At 36.6% G+C, this 24,652-nt stretch overlaps 1 protein-coding gene across 1 annotated transcript in view; it reads right to left on the reverse strand.

The window, feature by feature from the left end:
- Positions 1-1,252: 1,252 nt before the first annotated feature.
- Positions 1,253-24,652, reverse strand: part of LOC126088125 (pre-piRNA 3'-exonuclease trimmer-like) — a 275,789-nt gene continuing 252,389 nt past the window's right edge. Inside the window, exon 12 of the mRNA XM_049906233.1 lies at positions 1,253-6,412. Coding sequence (XP_049762190.1) covers positions 6,340-6,412 — 73 coding nt within the window. The 3' untranslated portion in view covers positions 1,253-6,339. The remainder of the gene's footprint in view (positions 6,413-24,652) is intronic.

Below are 24,652 nucleotides of genomic sequence, written 5' to 3' on the forward strand. Positions count from 1 at the left end.
AATGGGCTGACTAATAGTTTAAACAGTTTTGCGAATTGATACGAGATATTAACGAGAAATGGCATAGAGATATATTCAGTTTCTTTTTCTACAGAGGATTAGTTTTTTGCTGCTGTCTGACTGGTTTTCATTTGTTCATCTAATAATATGTCAACTATGAATCGGTTATAAGCACTGTTGTAGACTATTGTTTTTAAAATCTTTAGTTCTTTGGTTTCTGCAGCAGGTTTCCCAGCTAAGCTTTCTGTTTCAGTGTCAGTATCAGGAAATCATCAACATCACATTCATAATAAATGATTTTGCCTTTTTCCCATTTGGTCTGCTTAAAAAATTTGGTTTTTAGATTATTAATATGAACGTCAGCAATTAGGCCAGCTAAACTACTGCCCATTGCTGAACTATAATTGTGTACATAGATTTCATTATTAAAGGGAATGTAAATGAGATTGCACCATCTCGAGCAAATCCATTAGTTCGTTGATTTCAACGTACTTCAATTTTTATGATGCACTAAGTTACCTTTGATTATTTGAGTGTTTCTGTTATAGGTATGTTGGTATACAAGTTAACTATGTCAAGGTTTGTAGCTGTTATTTACAGAGTAGTTGGTTGTAAATGTGTTGGATTTCCTGAGAATTTCATGAAGATTTTTAGTTATTATATATATAAGACAGTTTATTAATCTGACTAGTGGGAGGGACAAGAAAAAATCATTTTATTTTATGGTCAAATTCATTCTTATTTTTTTGTCAATTTCATTGTTATTTTTTGCCACATTCAGTGCGATTTTTTCCTCAAAGTCAATATTGTTTTCTGCCAAATGCAGCAGATTTTGTTTCAAAATTTGGTGTAGTTTTTGCCCTACCCGTTCCTGAGAAAAAGGTCTTGAACCCTTGGTCAGACAGACAACAAAGTGATCCAATAAGGGTTCCGTTTTCACCAGCTGAGGTACGGTGCCATAAAAATGAAACAAATAAGCACTGTATGTGCCAAGAATTACTTGTATAATTAGATCAACCAGTGGGCATAAATTAGAGTTATTTTGACAAGTGCTTCTCTCCACTGTTTCTCCTTCTATTTTCTTTGTTCTGCTTGATTCACCTTCTGTGTTATTGAGAACTTCTTGTTTCTCTTTTTCATTTTAAATTTATTCTTTCCAAATTCAAATCTGCACATGCTGCTGCTTACAAATATTGTAATGCCATGGTTACATTTGGAAGGTTATGGCTTTCTTGTTATATACAGCTTTACTTAACTTATTCAGTCGATCTTGTCTCTCTGGCCTACTTGTCTCTCTGGCCTACCTTGCCATGGCACCTCCATTATGATCTATTGAATCATTTTATCAACATATTTAGGGTTGCTGCTTGTTTTTAATTTTTTAAATGTCTGCTCCACAAACAGGGAGCATTTTTAAAAATATGTTTGACGCTCTCTCAAAACATAGTATCTATACAATGCAGGTGATAAGTGTTAAAAAGACAATTATGTATTTGTATTGCATATAATTGTGTATTTAGCTCATTTTATGGTTATCAAGGGGAGAACACAGTATTTGATCTACAGTGAAAATGTTATGAACATGTACCTGCTGCAGAATTAAAGCGCAGGAGGAAAGCTATAATACTGAAAAGTCAGAAGAATATGAATTAGACAAATTTTTACATAATGATCCTTCACACCACAATCTTTGTTACACATCAATATCTCAATTTCATGAATTTAGCATCAACTACTAAGTATTTGTTCATTAAAGTACTGCGAAGTTTCTGGCTGGCTTCTCACACCATGTTATCCTTGGAATGTTTATTATCGGCCATTCAGTAAATTTTGATACAATTGGCCTTGTCAGCATGTAAAGCACAGTTAGTTAATACAATTGATAAATGAGCTTTATGAGTAAATAAAAGCACATTTTTGTAAGAGTACAATGTCAGCTTCTAATACACTATTAACACCGATATACACGATGAGTCGGAAACATTTTAAAACTTCAGAATACATATAAATTTACTGAGATAACTTACAGAATCGCTAGATGTGTCATTTTGTAGCAAATAATCTCAAGAAGTGTCATTTTGGTTCAATGAGACCACCATTTGTGATGCGGCAAACATCCCATTGGTAATCAACTTCTTCCCATGCTAGTTGCAGCACATTCCGCACAACTTGCACAACAGCAGCATAGATTTCATTTATCAGGTAGAGCTAAATTGTTTGGTATGGGACAAACACACACACAGTCTTTAATCATGCCCCAGAGAGAGAAATCCAGTGGTGTGAAGTCTGGCGAGCGAGATAGCCACGTGTCTGGTCCTTCACGGCCAATCCACCGACCTGGGAAGTGATTATCCAGAAAGCCTCGAAGTTCTATGGGGAAATGAGGTGGTGCACCATCTTGCAAGTAGTAGTAGTAGTAGTGGTAGTAGTAGTAGTAGTAGTAGTAAAACTCCTACCTCGATCACCTTCATCGATCTGTGGAAGTAAAAATGTTTTCAAGCACATTCAGGTACACAATACCAGTGACAACATCCTCCGCACTAGTGGAAGTAGCCATTTTAACTGTGCACTACACAGGCGCTCCTGGAGGTGGAATGGGGTACTGGTGCACTACGTGAATCAAAGTTTATGCTGCTTTCTACGAAATGACTCATCTACTAATTCTGTAAGTTAGCTTAATAAATTTCTATATCATTCCAAAGTTGTTAAGTCCTTTTTGACTCACCCTGTATAATTAGTGGAATACTTGTTTACACACACATATATAAATGCTAAATTACAATTGTATATCAGTTACATACTTATACATATTAATTATATGCATTTGCAGTTTACGATTACATATGGCTAGTTGAGCAATATACTCGCATATCTATTCACATGTATATAAATGCAAAATTCTAACTATATGATAATTACATGCAATTTTATTGATACACATAGCTACCCAAAGCACAGTTCTAGGAAATCACTCTCCATGATTTCATCAACTGTCTAACATTCTTGCTCTTTTGGCGAAGATTTTAAAACTTTCTTGTACTTGTGTAAGGGAGTCATGCAAGCTGTTTTTAGCGACTTGTTAAAGAATTTAAGGCCCATGTGTCTGCCAAATTGATCTGTGTTGTGAATGTTCTTTGAAGTCATCAATACTACATAGGATTCCTTTTTCATCATTACTGATCTGCGCATGGCCATTAATTAACATTTACATTTTATTTGCATGTGTTGTCATTAATAGATTGTGTTACCCACAGGAAGATTAAGTTATCTGTTGGAATTTTTACTCTTTCCTCTCCTTACAATAAAAAAAGGCCCTCACGTTAGGCATCTGCTTGTTTGTATGTTTGGTTGTGTTGTTCTTCGTTGATCCTATAGTTTTGTAATTCACTATGTGTAAAAATGTTATTTCTCAGAGAGCCTAAAATTGGCATATATATTATGACAGTGATTCTATTCCCATAGTAGCTCTGGCTCTTGACTATTCTCTACACGCTGGTGTAGACTTCTGCAAAATGAAATAGCCCATTTGTGTTTGAGACTCCAGTGATGAATACATTATTGTGAGTTCCAGCGGAGTATTTATGTTTTGAAATTGCATTACTATGGCCAAGAAGTTAAAGACTGTGCAAGCAAGTCACTGAACTTATGTTGATAAACTGCTTCTAAAGTGGAAAACAGATATTACATGTAATGCATCATTATTAGCATGTATATACTGCTTTTTCCCCAGAAACTGCCTCTTTTGTTTTATTTCAGCCTCTGGGGAACCTGCTGGTCGACATCAGTATACCTGCAAAGAGATCCTTAGAGGATAAAGTCATCTGGTTCCAAAGGAAAAAGGAATCCCACCAATCCCACACCCTCTTCTCCATTTTGTTTTCCACACTGCAACCTCAACATTTATTTTACATTTCATCTAACTTTTTTGCAGTTTGTTTCTTTGGGAGATGGGGTGGGGTGCGGGGGGACAAAAACAGTCCTGAAGAAACTCCCATAAGCAATCAATGTTAAAATGAGCAAACTTCAGGTACATTTTCTGAAGAAACTGGTAGAGACAAAGACCCGAAACTCTTACAGAATATAGATGAAACACCATCCTCAAATCGCATAAAAACTGGTTACTGTGTTTTACAGATTTTACAAGTAATACTTTTCTTTGTTCAAACAGAAAAATATTACAGATATTTTCAACCACCTTGAAGCTTGTAAATTTATTCTTGGTATCATTCCAGGTCCCTTTTTTATCTGATTAATCATTACTCTATTAACTAGAGAGACTGAAAGTTTGATGTCTATCAGTCCTCGTTTCTAAAGAAAGTGTACCAGAATATAAAAAAATGTGGCTTTGAAGAATAATCTGTTTAATTTGCTTGGCAATAGAGTGAAGTGTTATCATACTGGCAAATAAAAAAAAAAATTAATTGTGTGTGCGTGTGCGTACGCACGCGCTCGGATGTGTGTGGTATTACTGGTATGTATTTGTATGAAGGTCTCCACAAAATTATGAACATAAAAATGAATAAATGTATTTTCACAATAAATTAACCATCGAGCGGGTGCACCTGTGTATAAAAGTGCATCAACCAAAAATAAAATGATTTTGTGCAATTCGAGTTTTGTTTCACAACTGTAAACCTATACCTACTCCTTCAGTATTGTTTCAGGTAACACAGTGATAAACTGTGTTGTTGTACGTCCAAGTGAGCAGCAGTAATATAAGACACAAAGTGAGCTAGGCAAGAAAAAATTTACGATCAGTTCAAAAAAATGACCCCAGTTGCGAACTAGCAACATAATCCCACATTGAGGCAGTTGTCTACAAGACAATTAGTGATCAAATAAGCAGCTGACTGAGATCTGATGCAACTGCACTGTTTACTTCTTCGTATGTGTCATTACTGTGTCTTTTAACACCTGTCCCTGGCAACAGAGAGTTATAGTGAAAATTTATTCCATTACTGTTTAAAAAAACAGTAGTTTAGCTCATATTATGTAAGTTTATTTTCTCCTTGTTTAAATAAACTAAGATTAAACTGTGATTTTGATCATACATGACTTACCTTGGTAACATAAGGAAAGCTATTCTTTGCATGTGTACGAAGTGCGCTGCGTGCCCTCTCGTTTTATGAAAAACAAGCACGCCCACTCAAGGGTTAAAAACATGAGCCTTTTAATGTCCTCCGTGACAAATCTGATTCCTCCCCCCTCCCATGACAAAATCCTGGCTACATCCTTACACACACACACACACACACACACACACACACACACACACACAAAGTAAGTCTCTGGCCCAATATAAATTCTCTGAACATAAATTTAATCACTGTCTTTGGTTTATGCGGGTGTTTGTGTTGTGACAAAGTTTGTCCAGTGCTTCAGATTTAATGTTACTGGATAACATACATTATGTTCTCCACAGTAAAGCATGCACTAGAAATAAACCAACAGATGCTAATAACTGTTAAGTTGATCTCGCCATATTCAGTGCTTACTTGTTTCATTTTTATATTTTGCCACAGCTGCATGACTCCCCACAAGGCTCCAAACATTCCAGCAATTCATCACCAGATAGTAAATATATACCATCTGGAGGTGAATTGCTAGGCAGTTTGAAACCAGTCATGGTAAATAAAAATTAAAGAATTACAAAAGGTGATGGGTTGCAGTTATTTACGGAAACCTTTAAATGATTGGTTATGTTTTGTTGGACACCTACTGGAGACAAAGGAAAGAAAGCTACCTGAGAGAGTTTTGAACACGATAATAAATAATGACTAGTGATCAGGAACTTACAGTCAATATTTCTACTCCTCTTGCCAGCCAAATATTGCTAATAAACATTTCATGCACCACTATGACTAGAATCAGCTTACCTCTGAGCCGAGCACCACCACACAGGCATGCATTAGTAACCTCAGCTACAATGCATGTACAAAAGCAAGTGACCTGATATCATAAAATCTGAAGCAGCAAACTGCTAGGAGATATATTTTTAGAAAGGGAACTGTAGCGGATGCCCTCCACAATGAAACTAAATTGCAATGGAATTTCAAATGACCAGGACCACTATTGTTCTTATCCTACAAAAATACAATGATGTAAAAATAGGTACCTTTTTTTTAAAAGTGAAATAAGTAATAAGAAGTACAGCTAAAAAAAAGGGGGGCTGGAAACAGGCTACATTATTACAAGACTTACAAATAAATTTCTAGTCTGCAATTGAACATATTGTGCTGCACTGTTCAAAAATAAAAATGTGACTGCATCCAGTTTACACATTTTGTGGAAACATTTGCTACCCAAGCTGCAAATCTACACAATACAAGAGTTATGGTTTTATCTGTTACGAAGAATTGCATGTCTTGTGATAAACCATGCTGCTGTCATACTTGTGGAAGCTGCACATATCCTGCAAAAACAAAATGGTTTCAATACTGGGAATACAACATCTTCAAACAGAGAATATCACTGCAAATGAATTCAATGGCATAACACAACAAACACAGAATGGCAAACAGACTTTTTGCTAGATACTCTCCAACATTAAATGTTAACTATAAAATGCAATATTCAGCCATTCTGTATGACAGATTAAGTAAACTACTGTAACTGCCTTCCAAGGAAGAAGGGGAGAGTATATTAGATTATTAATTCTACCCAATTGCTTTATAGTTTCCTCCCTCAACATGTGTTGGAAAAATCACTGTTTTTGATAAGCATACCCAAAACAAAGTTTGTTATATTCAAAAGAGTAATTATTGACAATCCTTCAAGTTACATCATGCTGTAGCAAAATTGAAAGTTAACCTCAAATATTAGTTATTCTCCTTGTCTAAAACTTTCATAGTAATGTTGATGCTTACCATCATCAGGTACTTCAGCTCAGAATTTTTGTTACAAGGGTAATCCCAAAAGTAAGGTCACCTATTTTTTTTGTAAGTACATAGACCTGTTTTTTATACAATGGTTTACATCAGTTTTCAGCTTGAACATTTAGCTATTTTTCAACATAATCACCATTTCTGTCAAAGCATTTTTGTAGACGCTGTGGCAGTTTTTGTATGCCCATGTCATACCAGCTTGCCGCCATGCTGTTCAGAAAGTTATGAACCTCTTCTTTCACCTCGTCGTCGGAGCTAAATCGCTTTCCAGCTAAATGTTCTTTTAACTTAGGGAACAGGTGATTGTCACTGGGCACCAAGTCAGGACTATAGGGTGGGTGGGTGATTATGTTCCAGTGAAACTGTTGCAGGAGAGCAACAGTTTGCCGAGCGATGTGTGGGCGAGCGTTGTCATGGAGAATATGTATGCCCTTGCTCAACATTTCTCTTCTCCCGTTCTGAATTGCCAATTTGAGTTTTTTCAGTCTCTCACAGTACCTGTCAGCATTAATTGTTGTCCCAGTGGGCATAAAGTCGACCAACAATACCCCTTTCCGATCCCAAAAAACGGTTGTCATGACTTTACCGGCAGACTGTGTTTGTTTGAATTTCAGAGGCTTTGGCGAAGAAGGATGCCACCACTAGCGTGATTGCTGCTTGGTCTCAGGTGTAAAGTGGTATAACCAGTTTTCGTCACCTGTGACAACTGAGTCCAGAAAGTTGTTCTGTTCGACCGCATGGCGATGAAGAAATACGCGGGAAGCATCAACTCGTTGCCGCATGTGGTCCTCAGTCAGCATGCGTGGCACCCATCTTGCGCACGCCTTCTGGTAGTTCAATGTTTCCATTAAAATTCTGTGAGCGGTGCTTCGGGAAACCTCAGGAACCAATCTGCAGAGATCATCCAGAGTGATCCGCTGATCTTCACACATGCTTTGCTCAACCTTCCACACTGTCTCCTCAGAAACTGACCATCTCCTGCTCCTTTGTTCGTCGTGAATTTCGCTACGACCAGCTGCAAACTCTCTACATCACTTACGAACATTTTTGACATTCAAGCACGACTCACCATACACTTCCGTCAGTTGGCGATGGGTTTCAATCAGCACAGTGCCCTTTGCATTCAAAAACCAAATAACATCGCGCAATTTGCACTTGGTGGTAACGTCCAACGGGAGCTCCATTCTCAACGGCTGCCAAGCCAAGAATGAGCGCCTCAGCACGGTGTGTGCATGTTTACACACAGCCCGTGATGCACTCTTCATAACAGTGTGACCAACTGCCACACAGAGTTCTGTACTCATAAAAAATAGGAGACCTTACTTTTGGGATTACCCTTGTACATACTGTCAAGAATGATTTAGCTAGCAACAATTGTTAACAACCTACAGTACTTTACCAATAGAATTAATGAAAATTAAAATACAAATGTACTTTGGTAAACCTGCTACCCGAACAACAGTATTTATACTTTTGGGATATTTCAGTAGCATCCTAGAACTGTAAACAACATGATCGTATAGGACAGAGAGCATGACACAGTGCCCCAGAGAGCATCCCAGAGTGCCCCAGAGAGCTAAAACATCAAGAAGAATCGCTTCTCGGCTTTTGACAAGATCAATGTGTAGTGCTTTGTTCAAAATCATTAGATAAGAAAGTAATGGCTGTGTGCACCGCCATCTTGGCGGGTGACCTTGAACGGGGCTTAGCCGCTGCACGAGGCGCCGCGCAGGATCGCGCTAAGTTTTAACTAAGCACGATCCGCTGGAAAAGTCGACTTCCGGTCCGCCATAGCGCTACTGAGCGGGCTTACTTCCTGCCGCGCCCAGATAAGCTTATCGCTATGACGTCAAAAAATGAGTAAATGATTGTAAGCATATAATCCGTTAACAATTTAATGTAATTCTCTCTGCAAACAATTTAATGTAATTCTCTCTGAAAATTCACTAGGCTGTGTGATGAATACATATATGAACTAGGATTGACATATTTTTATTGTATCCAGTAAAATAATATTGTTACTTAGTTGTAACTTTTGAGTCATGTCTTCTGGTGTGGCCCACCATGAGTTTCTCTGATATTCCAACTTTTTCATCTCAAATAGCATTCACACCCTACATCCTTAATTATTTGTTTGATATATTCCAATTTCTGCCTTCCACTGCAGTTTTTACCCTCTACAGCTCCCTCTAGTAACATGGATCATCCTGTCCCTTCTTCCTGTCAATGTTTTCCGTGTGTTGCTTTCTTGCTGACTCCCTTATCATTCCACCTAATTTTCAACATTCTTCTGTAGCACCACATCTACAATGTTCCAATTCTCTTCTGGTTTCCTGCAGTCCACGATTCACTACCATAGAATTCTGTGCTCCAAACAAACATTTTTAGAAATTTCTTCCTCAAATTAAGGCAATGCCTGAAATTTTATATTCTCGGCACATTCTTGACACTGTAGATCTTGGAATATCAAATTTTGTAATGATTTTCGAAATGGAATGTCCCATGCATCTAGCTTTAACGACCATTCCACATTCAAAATCTGTTAATTCCTGTCGTGCGGCCATAATCACATTGAAACCTTTTCAAAGGATGCATCTGAGTGTAAATGACAGTTCCACCAATACATGTTCAGCTATGTGTACGCGATACCATCGCCATCTGTATATGTGGATATCACTATCCCATGACTTTTGTCATCTCAGTGTATGTAGTCTCCTAGAAAAGATCAAATATTAGGATATCCACAACATTCCCCATAAGACATTTTCATTCTAGCTAACCAAAAGAATGCAGAGTTTATACACTTTGATTTTTCTTCGATCTACTAACAGAAGATGTTTCATGTCATTAGTCGTTATTTTTTACCACTGTCAAACATCAGAGCTATTCAAAGCAGCAAGAGATGGACATTTATTATTTTTATTCATTCTTCATAATTACAGCCTATTATCAGAAAAGCTAAAATGGGCCACATAAATTACATTTCCTTGGATAGTAACAAATTTATATACTAACTATTAAGAGATGGACACCAAGAAATGATATACTGAACTGGGCAGTTCAACAAAGTATTACTTGGTGTTTATTTCATGCTGCTTCCAACTGTTTTGGTAATGGCCAATGGACGCCAATACCAGTCAACAATATAAAACATTTTCTGCTGTTACGTCAACAAAAATATTGAATGTACAAATAAAAACTCAGTAATTATCTTCATAATAAAATTTCATTTTCTTCCAAACATGCAGAGAAAGACATAAGAAACTCAGGAATGCACATAATGAGGTTGCATCTTCAAAGTGGGAAATAATTACTACAGATGTATCACTGCGATCAATAATGGGGCCATTCTTGTTATTTTTATATGTAAGTGATAAGCCCTCACAAATCCAAGCAGCTGAAATAGTTTACCTTGCTAATGATGCACATACTATAATCAAACCTAATGGAGTTTCAACACTTGACAATATAAATAAAATCTCTTCAAATTTATAATTTGGTTCTCTTTATAAATGGACTGTACCTGAGATCACTCTATGACTCCTGCAATGAGTCTCACCACACAGATAGAAGTAATTCATAAGGTTAAAAACCAATAAATGAAAAAGAACATTCTAAATTCTTGGATTATTTTTTTAATATCAGTACGAACCAGAACTAGAAGTTAAATTTCACTGGCCTTCTTAGATGACTAAGCTCTGCAACTTTTGCAGGAAAAAGGCCAAGGGAAGTTGACTTACTTAAAGGCATTAGAAAGTAAAAATAGGTAAAGTATCATATTCAGGGGCATTTTTTCATTGAGCAAGAATGTGTTCTTTGGACTTCATTCGGTGTTCATTTGATTCAGCCCGTAATTGTTAGTAGTACCTCATCATTATTGATATGACTTCTTGGGCTGTCCTCGGTCTTCTCTCTTCGCTTGATTGGAAATTCATTTACATATAAACTGCAAATGGCACAAATCACTCTCCCTTCTTGTGCAACAGACAAAACTTCATCATCAGTCAATTGATCCCGGACAAGCCCCTCCCTCACATCATTTGTTGGTTGTCACTCATTTAAAAATAAACTCTTTTAATAAGCTTTGGGAGGAGTAAGAACCTCTACTAAACAGTTCTTTAAACAATTGGATATAATGACGACAGCCACAGTGATCAAGAAAGCTTGAAAAATGTATTCTCTAACCTCATTCATATCAATACATACATTTATTTTAATATGATGATTAATTATCTCTGTATAATGGCACAATGACTTTCTGTAATGTACTCCAAGCAACCTCTCATTGTAACATTGAGGTTATGTCCTCTCAAACATGTAAGTTATTTAACTTTTAATAAAAATTATCTTAATGAATAGTACATACTTGTAGCAAAAGTGTGTATTCTAAACCATCTATTGAAGGTCTCAGTTTTCTTTATGAGAAAACTTGGAAAGAACAAACCAGTAGTGACAGTAGTTACGAGGATTAAGTTCTGTATATAAGTTCTGTATGCATTTATAGCAGAGTATAGAGAGAGAGAGAGAGAGAGAGAGAGAGAGATTTGTTTGATTGTTTTTAGTGCAGCATAACTAAGTTTGGCCTACCTTTTATTATCTACTACATATTTACAGAATGCTAATGGAACATCCTGGAACAACATAAATACACTGGTGTGCAAAACTTAACCCTTTCTACGTCTGCAATTCCAAATGGCATCATTAAGTATTCCTGGCTTTTCTGAGCTTCCCAATGCTTCAATGATACCGTTTGGCATCGCTTCACATAGTTCCAAGTTCAGCCAACAGATCACAGTGGCGTTTGCTTTCATGACTCGCCGTTTGTTTGAAGTGCAGAACAGAGAAGTGTCGTGAGTTGTGCTACTGCATTTGTGAGTGAACGATAACTGTTGTGTTTAGTTTTATTCTGTATATACTGAAATTCTTGGTTATGGAACCAACTTCACATAGTTTCTCAAGGGGAAGGGAAAGAAATACGGTAAGTTTACAATACAGTTATGTATGCATTTTATTGAGTAATTATTATGTAATTTCTAATGATGCCATGTGGAATCATTATTTTATTTATTAACCAATAGCTTCAAAAGAACTTTTGCAATGGATATGGCATATGTGCAACATATACAGTAAATATTCAACACAAAAAAATTTTCCCCAATTTTTTTCTAAATGTGACGCACAAAGGGTTAAGGTTGAAACTAACTTTCACACTATTTGCCACTGTTGAGTAACGTAGTTCAGTGGAACTTGGACCATACATAGAAAGAAATGCTACAGTATAGTACAAAAGGTAACTGAAAGAAACACACAATGAAATTAACAGAAATGACATTTTTATTCAAAGACAGCATGTAATTACACTGAAGTCACTGCAATTCACGATGACCCTCCTGACATTACAAAAGGTGGGACATGATTCTTAACAGGGTGTGTGTGACCACCACAGATGGCACTGCATGCTCTGCAATGCGCTCCCATGATGGCTACAAGATCGGCAAGGAATTCTTGTGGCAGTGCATTCCATTCCTCCTCCAGTACGATTTGCAGCTGCTGGATGGTCATTGGTGCATGTGAACATGCTGCAATGTGTCTCCCTCAGGCAGCCCACAACTGCCTGATGGGATTTAAGTCAGCAGAATAGGCAGGCCCCTCATCAAATATCCCCTCATTTTAAGAGCTCCCTCAACTGTGCTGTTTGATGCTGCCACTTATTTTCATCCATAAAAACTACGTCAGCTTGGAATGTAACCCTGAAAAGGTGCACATGGGGAAGGAGTACGGTGTCACAGTACTACTGACTGGTGAGTACAACACGATCAAAGATCTGGAGGTCAGTACACTCACACAGTATAATGCCTCCCCACACCTTTACACATGGACAACCAAATGGTCATGTTCAGCAATGTTCCAGGGTGCATTATTTGTTTCCACCACTTGCCATATAGGGGTATGTTTAGCATGTTGCACAGCATGCACAGGTTATTACACTCGTCCAAAATTTGGGGTACACAACGGTGTGTGTCCGCTCAGTTCCTCACCACCTAACAAAAGATCACAAGCAGCAAAGAACAACCATTTGTGTGGAATTGGTTTTGCATTACGAGGCCAATTGTGATGATTTTTTGTCAGACGACATCACATGCGATTAAATGTGGGTTCATCACTTTGAACTGGAATCAAAACTGCAATCTATAAAGCAGAGCCACACTATTTCTCCTCCACCGAAAAAGTTCAGAGCAGCAACTTCAGATGGTGACAGTCTTTGGGGGATCTGAAGGGGTCTGTTTGATGACCTCTGTCACGGTGCAATGATAAACTCTGAAATGTATTATGCTGCCCTCAGGAAATAGAAGAAACGACTTCTGTATGCTCAACACCACAAAAATGCAAATGAACTACGTCTCTATGACAATGCAAGGCCTTACATAAGTGTGCACACCAAGAGGAGCTCACTAAACTTTACTCGACTGTACTTCCTCACCCACCCTACAGCCCGGATCTTGCACCTTCCGATTTCCGTCTGCTTGGTCGAATGAATGATGCCTCTGTGGGAAGCAGAATGTGGATGATGAGGAGGTCACTGATGCAAAAAGACATTGGCTCCAACGTTGACCAGTAGAGTGTCACCACATGGACCATATAGGGCCTCCCAGTAAGGTGGCATTGTAAAGGGACACATTCCTCTACTACTCTTCTTCAACAGAAGTTATTGATACCAAAAATACTTTCTAACTTTTAATATTATCTCCGCTGTTTTTCTAAAAGAATTTCATATGATATTGTACAAGATGTGGTGTATTTCAGGCTATAGTGTATAAAAAGAAGTTAGTTTATTTTTGTTGTTACAATCGATATGTACTAGCTCTGTATGTACAGTTAAAATTACTTTTAGAAACATTTGAAATTATGAAATATCTGGCACACTTAAAATTCCCATTATTAATTGTGCAATTGGACGAAACTTATTAAATTTATTTCTGGATTCATTCATAAAATAATGGTACAGATTAACAGAAAGTCATTTGTCAAGAAAGTTTGTAAGCTCTTTGGAATATTTTTAGTACCACAGAATGGATTAGTAGTGGGCATGCCTCTGATGTGATCAAACATGTCCACTTTTGGCAATAACAATGTAATTTTAAACTTTGAAGTGGTAATTGTAAAGATAGTGTGATATAGAAAAATGTAAAAGAATAAAATTTGAGCAACAGAAATTAACAGCTCAGGTAATATTTCACCATTATTTACATCACTTGGAACCATGAGAACCTACAATGTCAAAAATTTCAGCGTCAAGAATCAGCCCATATACGTGAAGAACTGGAGCCAATCACAAGAAAAGAAGATAAGTAAATAAGTTTATTGTAAATCTTACTCCTCCCAAAGCTTATTAAAAGAGTTTATTTTTAAATGAGTGACAATCAACAAATTATGTGAGGGAGGGGCTTGTCCGGGATCAATTGACTGATGATGAAGTTTTGTCTGTTGCACAGGAAGGGAGAGTGATTTGTGCCATTTGCAGTTTATATGTAAATGAATTTCTGATCAAGCGAAGAGAGAAGACCAAGGACAGCCCAAAAAGTCATATCAATAATGACGAGGTACTACTAACAATTACGGGCTGAATCAAATGAAACAGAATGGGGGACACCAAAAAGGAAATGTAAGTACAAACTATTTGTGAAATTAATTTGTTTGTGGACTCATGCGCTTTTTAACAAAATGAATAGAGATGAGGGCAGTTGTGATGTAGAAGTGAAAGCTGTGTGGCCCAGTCAAGACATGTTTGAGCCGAGTGAAAGCATACTCAGCAAAGAAACAGTAAAAGCTGATATTTTGCAATTAATTTTGGCAAAACGAAAGGAAGTGAAGAGAGATAACAATAGTAAATTGGATAGGGTGGAAGGCCACATGGACCAACTTAGCAATCTGGTTTCAGAGCTAAAAAATGGGTTATCAGAGGGGTTAAAAAGTGTGTATGGAAAAGCTTATGTCTTAGAAAATAAATACATTGTTTTGGAAAATGAGTTAACTGTTGAATCCGCAAGACAGTCAAAGAACGTTAATGACATCAGAGTTGAACAGAACGTTGTCACGGAAAAAACGGAACAAAACTTTAGCAGTTTAGATCAAAAAATTTTAAATGTTGAGAACAATATGCAAACTAATGTAAATGTTTTAGATCAAAAAATTTCTGCAGTTCAGGAAAATTGCATTCACAAAAGTCTGTATTCAAACAATGGTACTGCATGGTCCAACAATCCAATCAAAAGTTTTCCATTAGACAATTTACATCCAGTGAATTTTCTGCACCACTGTAGGGATTGTTTTGCGTCAGGCATGAGTAGCACTCAAAAAATTAAATTTGTTAAAAGACGTTTTGAAGGCAAAGCTTTGTCTTGGGTAAATTTAAATTTAAGTCAGATGCTGAACAGGGGAGAATTAAAAGTGAATTTTTGAATGGCCCTAATTACAGGAATAGGGACGGTACTCTTAAAGAGTTTTGGAAAAATCAACTTATGAAATTAACACACCTTGACAAACCATTTGACGAAATGATATTGATTGATGCACTTAAAATATTACCAGAAAGGTTCAGTGAGATTTAATACACAGACCAGACGATTATCTTAGAACAATTTTTACGATATGTTGACAGGCTGGATAGAACAGTAGAAAGAGGTATGTTCCATAACAATCGGAATGACAGAGATCACAATGGGAATAACTACAGAAACATAAATAGTGGAAACTTTTATCAGGGTCAAAATGTTAACAGAGAGAGAAATTTTGAATATCAGCAGGATAGGAATACTGCCATATGGCTGTTCCCTGCTGGACCAGTCAACTTACGAGAGATTACAGGTGCTGGGTAATGTACTCAAGCGTCTTCCAACTACATTAGTGTTGTGACCGAGATTTGTAAATTGTTAGCAAAGACTGCCAAAGACAGTGTTATTCCGCATAAATGTACATCTACATCTATCTACATCTACGTGATTATCTGCTATTCACAATTAAGTGCCTGGCTGTCTCTCTACCATTCCACTCTTGAACTGCGCGCGGGAAAAACGAGCACTTCAATTTTACTGTGCGAGCCCCAATTTCTCTTCCCTATGTAGGTGGCTGCCTACAGAATGTTTTCGCAATCGGAGGAGAAAACTGGTGATTGAAATTTCCTCAGAAGAGCCCATCACAATGAAAAATGCCTTTGTTTTAATGATTGCCACTCCAATTCATGTATCATGTCTGTGGCACTATCTCCCCTATTCCGCATTAATACAAAACGAGCTGCCCTTCTTTGAACTTTTTCAATATCATCCATCAGTCCCAACTGATGCGGATCCCACACCGCACAGCATTACTCCAGAACAGGGCGGACAAGTGTAGTGTGGATCTGTTGCACCTTCTAAGTGTTCTGCTAATGAATCACAGTCTTTGGTTTGCTCTACCCACAACATTATCTACGTGATCATTCCAATTTAGGTTATTTGTAATTGTAATCCTTAAGTATTTGGTTGAATTCACAGCCTTCACATTTGCAAGACTTATTGCGTAATTGGAATTTAGTGGATTTCTTTTAGTACACATGCGAATAACTTCACACTTTTCTTTAGTCAGGGTCAATTGCCATTTTTCGCACCACACAGATATCACATCTAAATCATTTTGAAATTAATTTAGGTCATCTGATGACTTTACAAGATGGTAAATGACAGCATAATCTGCAAATAATGTCTCCTATGTTGTTAATATAGATCAGGAACAATAGAGGGCCTATAACACTTCCCTGGTGAACACAGGATATAACTTCTGTTTTACTCAATGACTTACTACGAACTGTGACCTTTCTGACAGGAAATCACAAATCCAGTCACACAACTGAGGCGGTATTCCATGGGCACACAGTTTGGTAAGAAGATGCTTGTGAGGAAAATCTAAAAATATGGAGTCAATTTGACATCCCCTATTGATAGCACACATTACTTCGTGAGTATAAAGAGCTAGTTGTGTTCTGCAAGAATGATATTTTCTGAATCTGTACTGACTGTGCCAGTAAATCGTTTTCTTCGAGGTACTTCATAATGTTTGAATACAGTATATGTTCTGAAACCCTACTGCAAATTAACATTAGTGATATGGGCCTGTAATTCAGCAGATTACTCCTATATCCCTTTTTGGGTATTGGTGTGATGTCAGCAACTTTCCAGTCTTTAGGTACGGAACTTTCTATGAGCGAGCAGTTGTATATAATTGCTAAATATGGAGCTAATGCATCTGCCTACTCTGAAAGGAACCTGGCTGGTATACCACCTGGACCAGAAGCATTGCCTTTATTAAATGATTTAAGCTGCTTTGCTACACTGAGGATATCTACTTCTATGTTTCTCATCTTCACGGTTGTTCTTGATTGGAATTCGGGAATATTTACTTCGTCTTCTTTGGTGAAGGAGTTTCGGAAAATCATGTTTAATAACTCTGCTTTGAAGGCATTGTCATCAGTGACTTCACCATTGTTATTGCACAGTGAAGGTATTGATTGTGTCTTGCCACTGGTGTGCTTTATATATGACCAGAATCTCTTTGGGTTTTCTGCCAGATTCCGAGACAGAGTTTCATTGGGGAGATTATTAAAAGCATCTCGCATTGAAGCACGCGCTATATTTTAAACTTCTGCAAAACTTTGCCAATCTATGGGATTTTGCCTTCTTTTAAATTTGGCATGCTTTTTTTGTTGCTTCTCCAACAGCGATCTGACCCATTTTGTGTACCAAGGGGGATCAGTACCATCACTTATTAATTTAATGTGGTATATATCTCTCAACTGCCAATTATACTTTGAAATCATGCCACATCTTTTCACGCTTACGTGATCAGATCAGGAGTGGAGACTCCTATCTTAAAAAGGCATTAAGAGCATTTTTATCAGTTTTTTTTTTTTTTTTTTTAAATAGATGTACTTCGGGTTTCTTTTTGATGGTTGTGGGTGTAACAGTATTCAACCTAGCAGCAACTGCCTTGTGGTCGCTAATCCCTGTATTCGCCATGTGGGCAGACTCATGCTTAACTCACTTTTGGGTACCCCTGGTCATCGTGACTCTCTGTGTGTGTGTGTGTGTGTGTGTGTGTGTGTGTGTGTGTGTGTGTGTGTGTGTGTGTACTCAAGGAGAGCGTGCAACTGTTGAGTGAGGCTAGATGCTTCTTATAATTACTCTTTACATACGATAGAACTTATTGATATAATTATGAACATTATTCATTTCATTGTATCGAAACATTTTTTTTTGGTTTGTACCCGGTGTGGTTTGGATTCATGGGTCGGTCCCCACATCGTAGGCTTAGGCCCTAATATTTTTTCATTATTTTGTCCTTCCATGAGTCAACACAACCTTAAATACTCTAGCTTATGTAGCTGACTGATTTTGTGCTGTATTCTTACTCATGACTGAGCATATTCTTCTGGCCTGTACCTTGTAACGGAACATATTAAAGGCTTTACTGTACCAAAGTATGCAATACCCTCCAAATTCAACCAGTTTAACGAGTATTTATGATTATAGAAAAGTTATTGTGTATGTTAACAATGATTGCATAACATGTCTGCATAAACAGTCAACCCATTAAATTATACTGGATAACTGACCCACACAAAAGTTTATATCACTTGATCACTGATACAGCAAATGTCATCATGTAAAAACACTTAGTTCATCTTAAATAATTAATATGAAGTACGAAAAATAGTGGCCAACTTAGGTATTTTGGATCTCCTTAAATAAAAATCACCCAGTGAAACCTATTTGTTCACTAGGAGCGTTTTCACTCAGTATTCACGAAATCAATCCTATTTTAGATGAAAACCAATTTCTTAATAATTCATGTTATTTACTTATTTATGCAAATTAGAGAAGTCAATTGACAAACTTCTAAAAAACGGCCTTTTTGTAACAGAGAATTATTCTGTCAAGTCAACAAATCTGTCTGTCATTTTAATAACATGTGAAATTATGTCACTCGATGCAAATTAATAACTTTTCTGCACAAATTATGATAACAGATGTACATGTGACTTGTAAACTATATCTCTTTTTAGTAGTTCTTTGACAATGTTATAAATACAAGCCGCAAGAAGGGTCGAGAGGCAGTCGGAACGTCACTTTGGTAAAGTGTGTTTGTGTGTTATTGTTTGAGGTGGATAAACAATGCAAAGAACATGTAACGGAAGTACTACTTTGTGTTGAGTCATGGTCTTTGGTGGACAGTGGAATTAAGATGGCCACCAGAGTAATAAATATTTGAAGTTTGCATATTTGTTGGTTTCGCTCGTTCTTTATCATCAAAAGCACATAAAAAACACGGGACCTCATGTTTTTAACCCTAGACAACCAGATTTAGAGCCAGCATCAGCATCGAGACACAGCAGCGATCCAGCAAGTAGCAGTGATTACCACAACACAATGCATTTTAATGGCGCCAACCTAACATCACGTGCTAACAAGCTCCGTAAATGGGAGTGAAATAGTGCAATTATAGCAATTAGCTATATCTACGACTAGGCGACCATTACAAAAGTGGGGGCTCAGCCGGGATCTTTAAGTGCATCGATGATAATAGTGCAGCGATAAATTTCGTATGTGCTTAGCACTCCAAAAAAGTTTTTTTGTGCAGTGTGGCAACAGTGAAAATATGTCAAAAATAAATAAATAAATAAAGTGTGTTTGTGCGACTACCAAACACTATCATCACACCGCTCGGAAGATTAAAGTCTGGATTATGTCAATGGAATTCATCAATCACGACTTCAGCTTCGATAAAACCGAATACAAGTGAAGAAAGCCAACAAGAACACCGATCACGACATCATAGCATAGCTACATAAAGCAAGGTATTTTGTTGTTGTCATTTAAAATAATTAATAAGTTAACATGTCTCTACCCGAGAGTGATGAGATCGTAGGAAATGTAAAAATTGAACCAGGGGATGGTGAACAATTAAACTTAACAGAGTGGCTAGCAGGGTTTGCAACTCAAATAAGTTCGCAACTTAAACAATCAAGTGAACAAGTACGTTTGGATTTTAAACAATCAAGTGAACAAGTAAGTTTGAAACTTAAAGAAAACACAGATAGACTGGATAAGTTAAGTTTGGATTTTGATCTATTAAGTACTCATCTCAATGAGAAGTGTGAGGAAATTAAAACTACCCTCAGTAAGGACACTAGAGACCAGTTGATACACTTCAGAAAAGAATTTCAAGTTGAAGTTGAAAGTTTAAATGAAAACATACAAGCTAACACAGACAGCATTGCTGTCGCTAACACAGACAGCATTGCTGTCATCTACAACAGAGTAGATACTGAAGTTGAAAGATTAGATCAGAAAATAGACAAAACATCAGAAAACCTTAAACAAGAATACAACCTGTATACCACTAATGTAGATACAAAAATAGAAAATATACACACTAAATATACACAATTGGAGGACGCATTGATGTCCAAACAAACGATTTACAATCAAAATACAATGTATGGGCACATCCAAGTGAAATGCTTTCCTGGTGAAAATCTGCACCCTATTGACTTTATTCACCAATGTAAGGATATGTTTGTTGTAGGAATGTCAGATAACATAAAAATTAAGTTAGTAAAACGGTTTCTAGAAGGGGAGGCCCTATCCTGGGCAAATGAGAATAATGATTCTTGGAATACTTTTGAAGAGTTTGAAGCTAAGTTTATTTGCAAATTTTGGTCACAATCCATACAAGCCAGATTAAAGTCAAAATTTCTAAATGGACCAGTGTATAGAGGGAAAGTAGGGGGAATGCAAAAATTTTGCAGAGATCAATTGAAAAAACTTGCTCACTTGAATAACTGTTTTGATATTATGACACAAATTGATGTTTTAAAAAGAAGGTTACCAGAGAGACTGCAGTGGGAATTGGTCCATGGACCAGACGATTCAATGGAAGAGTTCCTGAAATTTGTAGATAGATTAGATAGGGCCTTGGAAAGAGAAAATAACCAAAGTTTTGGCTCTGGCAACAACCAGTATGGGGGGTGGAACAGGAATGTAAATAGAGATTATTATGGGAGGAGAGACTTTGAAAATTCTGGAAATAATGCTCTAAATAGGGGAGATAGGAGATATGAAAATGATTTCAGAAACAATACACAGGAGGGAGGATGGAGGAGAGATAACAGGAATGATAGAAATAGGTATTGGGGAAGAGAACAAGATAGAAGGGGGTTTGCTGAAACTAGTGAACAAAACGACAACTACAAACGGACAGACCGAGGGAACCAGCCGGGAAATGGTGGACAGTCCCACTAGATGTCCGTAGTTTTGGGGCTAGACAATATGGTGACAGGACAACACATAACCGGAACTGGAAAAGGAGAGGATACAATGTAGAGAGTAAGTACCATGAAAATATGATGTTGTTAGAATGAATAAATTAGAATTTAATAAAAGGTTTTGGGATACTATGAGTAAAAGTGATACAGTTAATGAAAACAGTGTTCAACCACAGGTAGTTAGTGAAAGTGCAGAAGTTGAAGGTATTGCAGAGTTCCATAGTTGGGCTGAAAAAGATACTGGTGTTAATAACAAGTAAGACACACCACAAATAGAATCTATTTTGGGGGGTTTATTTGATAAGACGGGGGATGAGGAAGTGTTTAATGGAGCCAAAGTCTCAATTGCCGAGATTCAGATACATAGGGGGGAAACTGAAGATGGGGTTGTTGTAGAGGAGGAGGAAGAAGTAATAGAGGGACATTTAAATAATGATCCTAAATCAAGTGATGTTATTGATGAGAGTGTGGAGGAAGAAATAGGAGTATTTGTAGAATTGAAAAGTGATTATGTGGTAAAGGTAAGTGATGTGACAAACATGGGTAATAATGAGGTTAATTTAAGCAAAATGCAGACTAGGGAATGTGTATCTGAGGACAAGCTATTGCCTATTGGGAACTATGATACACTAATCTATGAGAATGATAATAATAATAATAATAATAATAATATTAAAGAAAATATAGAGGGATGGAATGTAAATGTGTGTTTTCAAGAAAAAGGGGAAAAGTTTTTAGAAGTTTTGTGGAACAACTATGGAAACTGTATAAACAAAGATGCCTTTTGGAAAGAATTAGCAAAGGTAAGTGCAACCCTGTATTCTACATGGTGGACAAGAATCTGTAGTGGACTTTATAAAAAAAGGGGGTGAAAACAGTAGTTTGTTAAGTGACAACACAGTGTTAAAAGGAACAGATGAAAACAAAGGTTTATGTTTAAATGTCAATGCTTTGCAAACAGAGAGGGATGTGTCTAAGTGTAGGAAATAGACATTAGACTTAGGAACTAAAGAAACTGAAAATGATCTATTGTTTGAAAATACAGAAATAGACAAAGATGTTGAGCTAGGTTGTCCATATGTTAAAGTAAACATTGACATTTGTCCATTTGAAATAAAAGAAAGCCCACATCCTAATGCGTATAGACTTATCTTTCCCAGATCAAGAAGGTTATTTGGATTAAGAAACATCACTGAATTGCAACCATATAAACATGATTAAGCACATTTCCCTGTTTGAATACAGTTACTTACCCATTTCCCATAAAGCAGGTTATCAGCAAAGATTGTTACTGGGTGTGTCAAATAGCAACTACCACTCATCCTACAGACCATGGACAAGTTCCAGATCTCTGAGAGAATGTTTTTATATTTTTATTGTCACTATTGAATATTAAATTTTGAGACATCATCTTTACTTGCAACGGGCAAGAAGGTGACAAACATTTATTACTTTCCTTTTGTATTGTTGAATATGGGACATACTTGCACCAAATAAAAGACAATGTAAAAATTGTTGTGCAAGACCCATCATTTTGTTACTATTCTTTTCTTAGGCATAAGATTTGTGTACAATTTTCTACAGCTAATCAGATGTTCACCAAGTTTGATGTTTGTGTTATGTTGTGACAAATTTAAGTGTCCAATTTTAGCATTAATATGTTCTTGTACTGTCTTGACTATGTGTCTCAATGGGAGACAATATTTAAAAAACTCTTTTTTTTTCCCAAATGCATATTATATTCATACATGTGACTTCTCTAGTGTTTGTGTTTATATATCATGTCCATACTTATAATTATGTTCTTTGTTTTCATTTCTTTTACGTGGCTCAAAAAGAGCAGACAATTGCAATATTTTCCTATGGACATATGACCTGTCCATCTGTGTAATATATTTATGCTCCTTCTATTATCTTGATTAATCTGTGACTCAATGAGAACTGTCTTTGAAATAATTTACATATATTTTTTACATATCTTAAAATCGCATGTGATATATTTGTGTCTGTTTTTGATCATTTTCCATGTGGCTCCCTGGGAGCAAAGATTAACAGTTTTTTTACTTTCATATATTACTAAATATTTTTATTATGCTGGCATACTGAGAGCCATAACACAAAGTGCATTTGAAACAACACAACTAAAATATTTGCAGGAAAAAGTCATTTTGAAACGGTGTAACGGTCATTGCATACATACACATTATGCATAGTAAAACTAAAAAATTACTAAAGTAGCACTTTTCCAAATTTTAACCATTTGACACATTTATCCTAGTCGGCTAATATCATTAACGTTCTGTAAATGATATTACCCGAGGGGGGTATTGTAACGGAACATATTAAAGGCTTTACTGTACCAAAGTATGCGATACCCTCCAAATTCAACCAGTTTAACGAGTATTTATGATTATAGAAAAGTTATTGTGTATGTTAACAATGATTGCATAACATGTCTGCATAAACAGTCAACCCATTAAATTATACTGGATAACTGACCCACACAAAAGTTTATATCACTTGATCACTGATACAGCAAATGTCATCATGTAAAAACACTTAGTTCATCTTAAATAATTAATATGAAGTACGAAAAATAGTGGCCAACTTAGGTATTTTGGATCTCCTTAAATAAAAATCACCCAGTGAAACCTATTTGTTCACTAGGAGCGTTTTCACTCAGTATTCACGAAATCAATCCTATTTTAGATGAAAACCAATTTCTTAATAATTCATGTTATTTACTTATTTATGCAAATTAGAGAAGTCAATTGACAAACTTCTAAAAAACGGCCTTTTTGTAACAGAGAATTATTCTGTCAAGTCAACAAATCTGTCTGTCATTTTAATAACATGTGAAATTATGTCACTCGATGCAAATTAATAACTTTTCTGCACAAATTATGATAACAGATGTACATGTGACTTGTAAACTATATCTCTTTTTAGTAGTTCTCTGACAATGTTATAAATACAAGCTGCAAGAAGGGTCGAGAGGCAGTCGGAATGTCACTTTGGTAAAGTGTGTTTGTGTGTTATTGTTTGAGGTGGATAAACAATGCAAAGAACATGTAACGGAAGTACTACTTTGTGTTGAGTCATGGTCTTTGGTGGACAGTGGAATTAAGATGGCCACCAGAGTAATAAATATTTGAAGTTTACATATTTGTTGGTTTCGCTCGTTCTTTATCATCAAAAGCACATAAAAAACACGGGACCTCATGTTTTTAACCCTAGACAACCAGATTTAGAGCCAGCATCAGCATCGAGACACAGCAGCGATCCAGCAAGTAGCAGTGATTACCACAACACAATGCATTTTAATGGCGCCAACCTAACATCACGTGCTAACAAGCTCCGTAAATGGGAGTGAAATAGTGCGATTATAGCAATTAGCTATATCTACGACTAG

Source organism: Schistocerca cancellata, chromosome 1 (assembly GCF_023864275.1).
Source record: "Schistocerca cancellata isolate TAMUIC-IGC-003103 chromosome 1, iqSchCanc2.1, whole genome shotgun sequence".
NCBI lineage: Eukaryota > Metazoa > Arthropoda > Insecta > Orthoptera > Acrididae > Schistocerca > Schistocerca cancellata.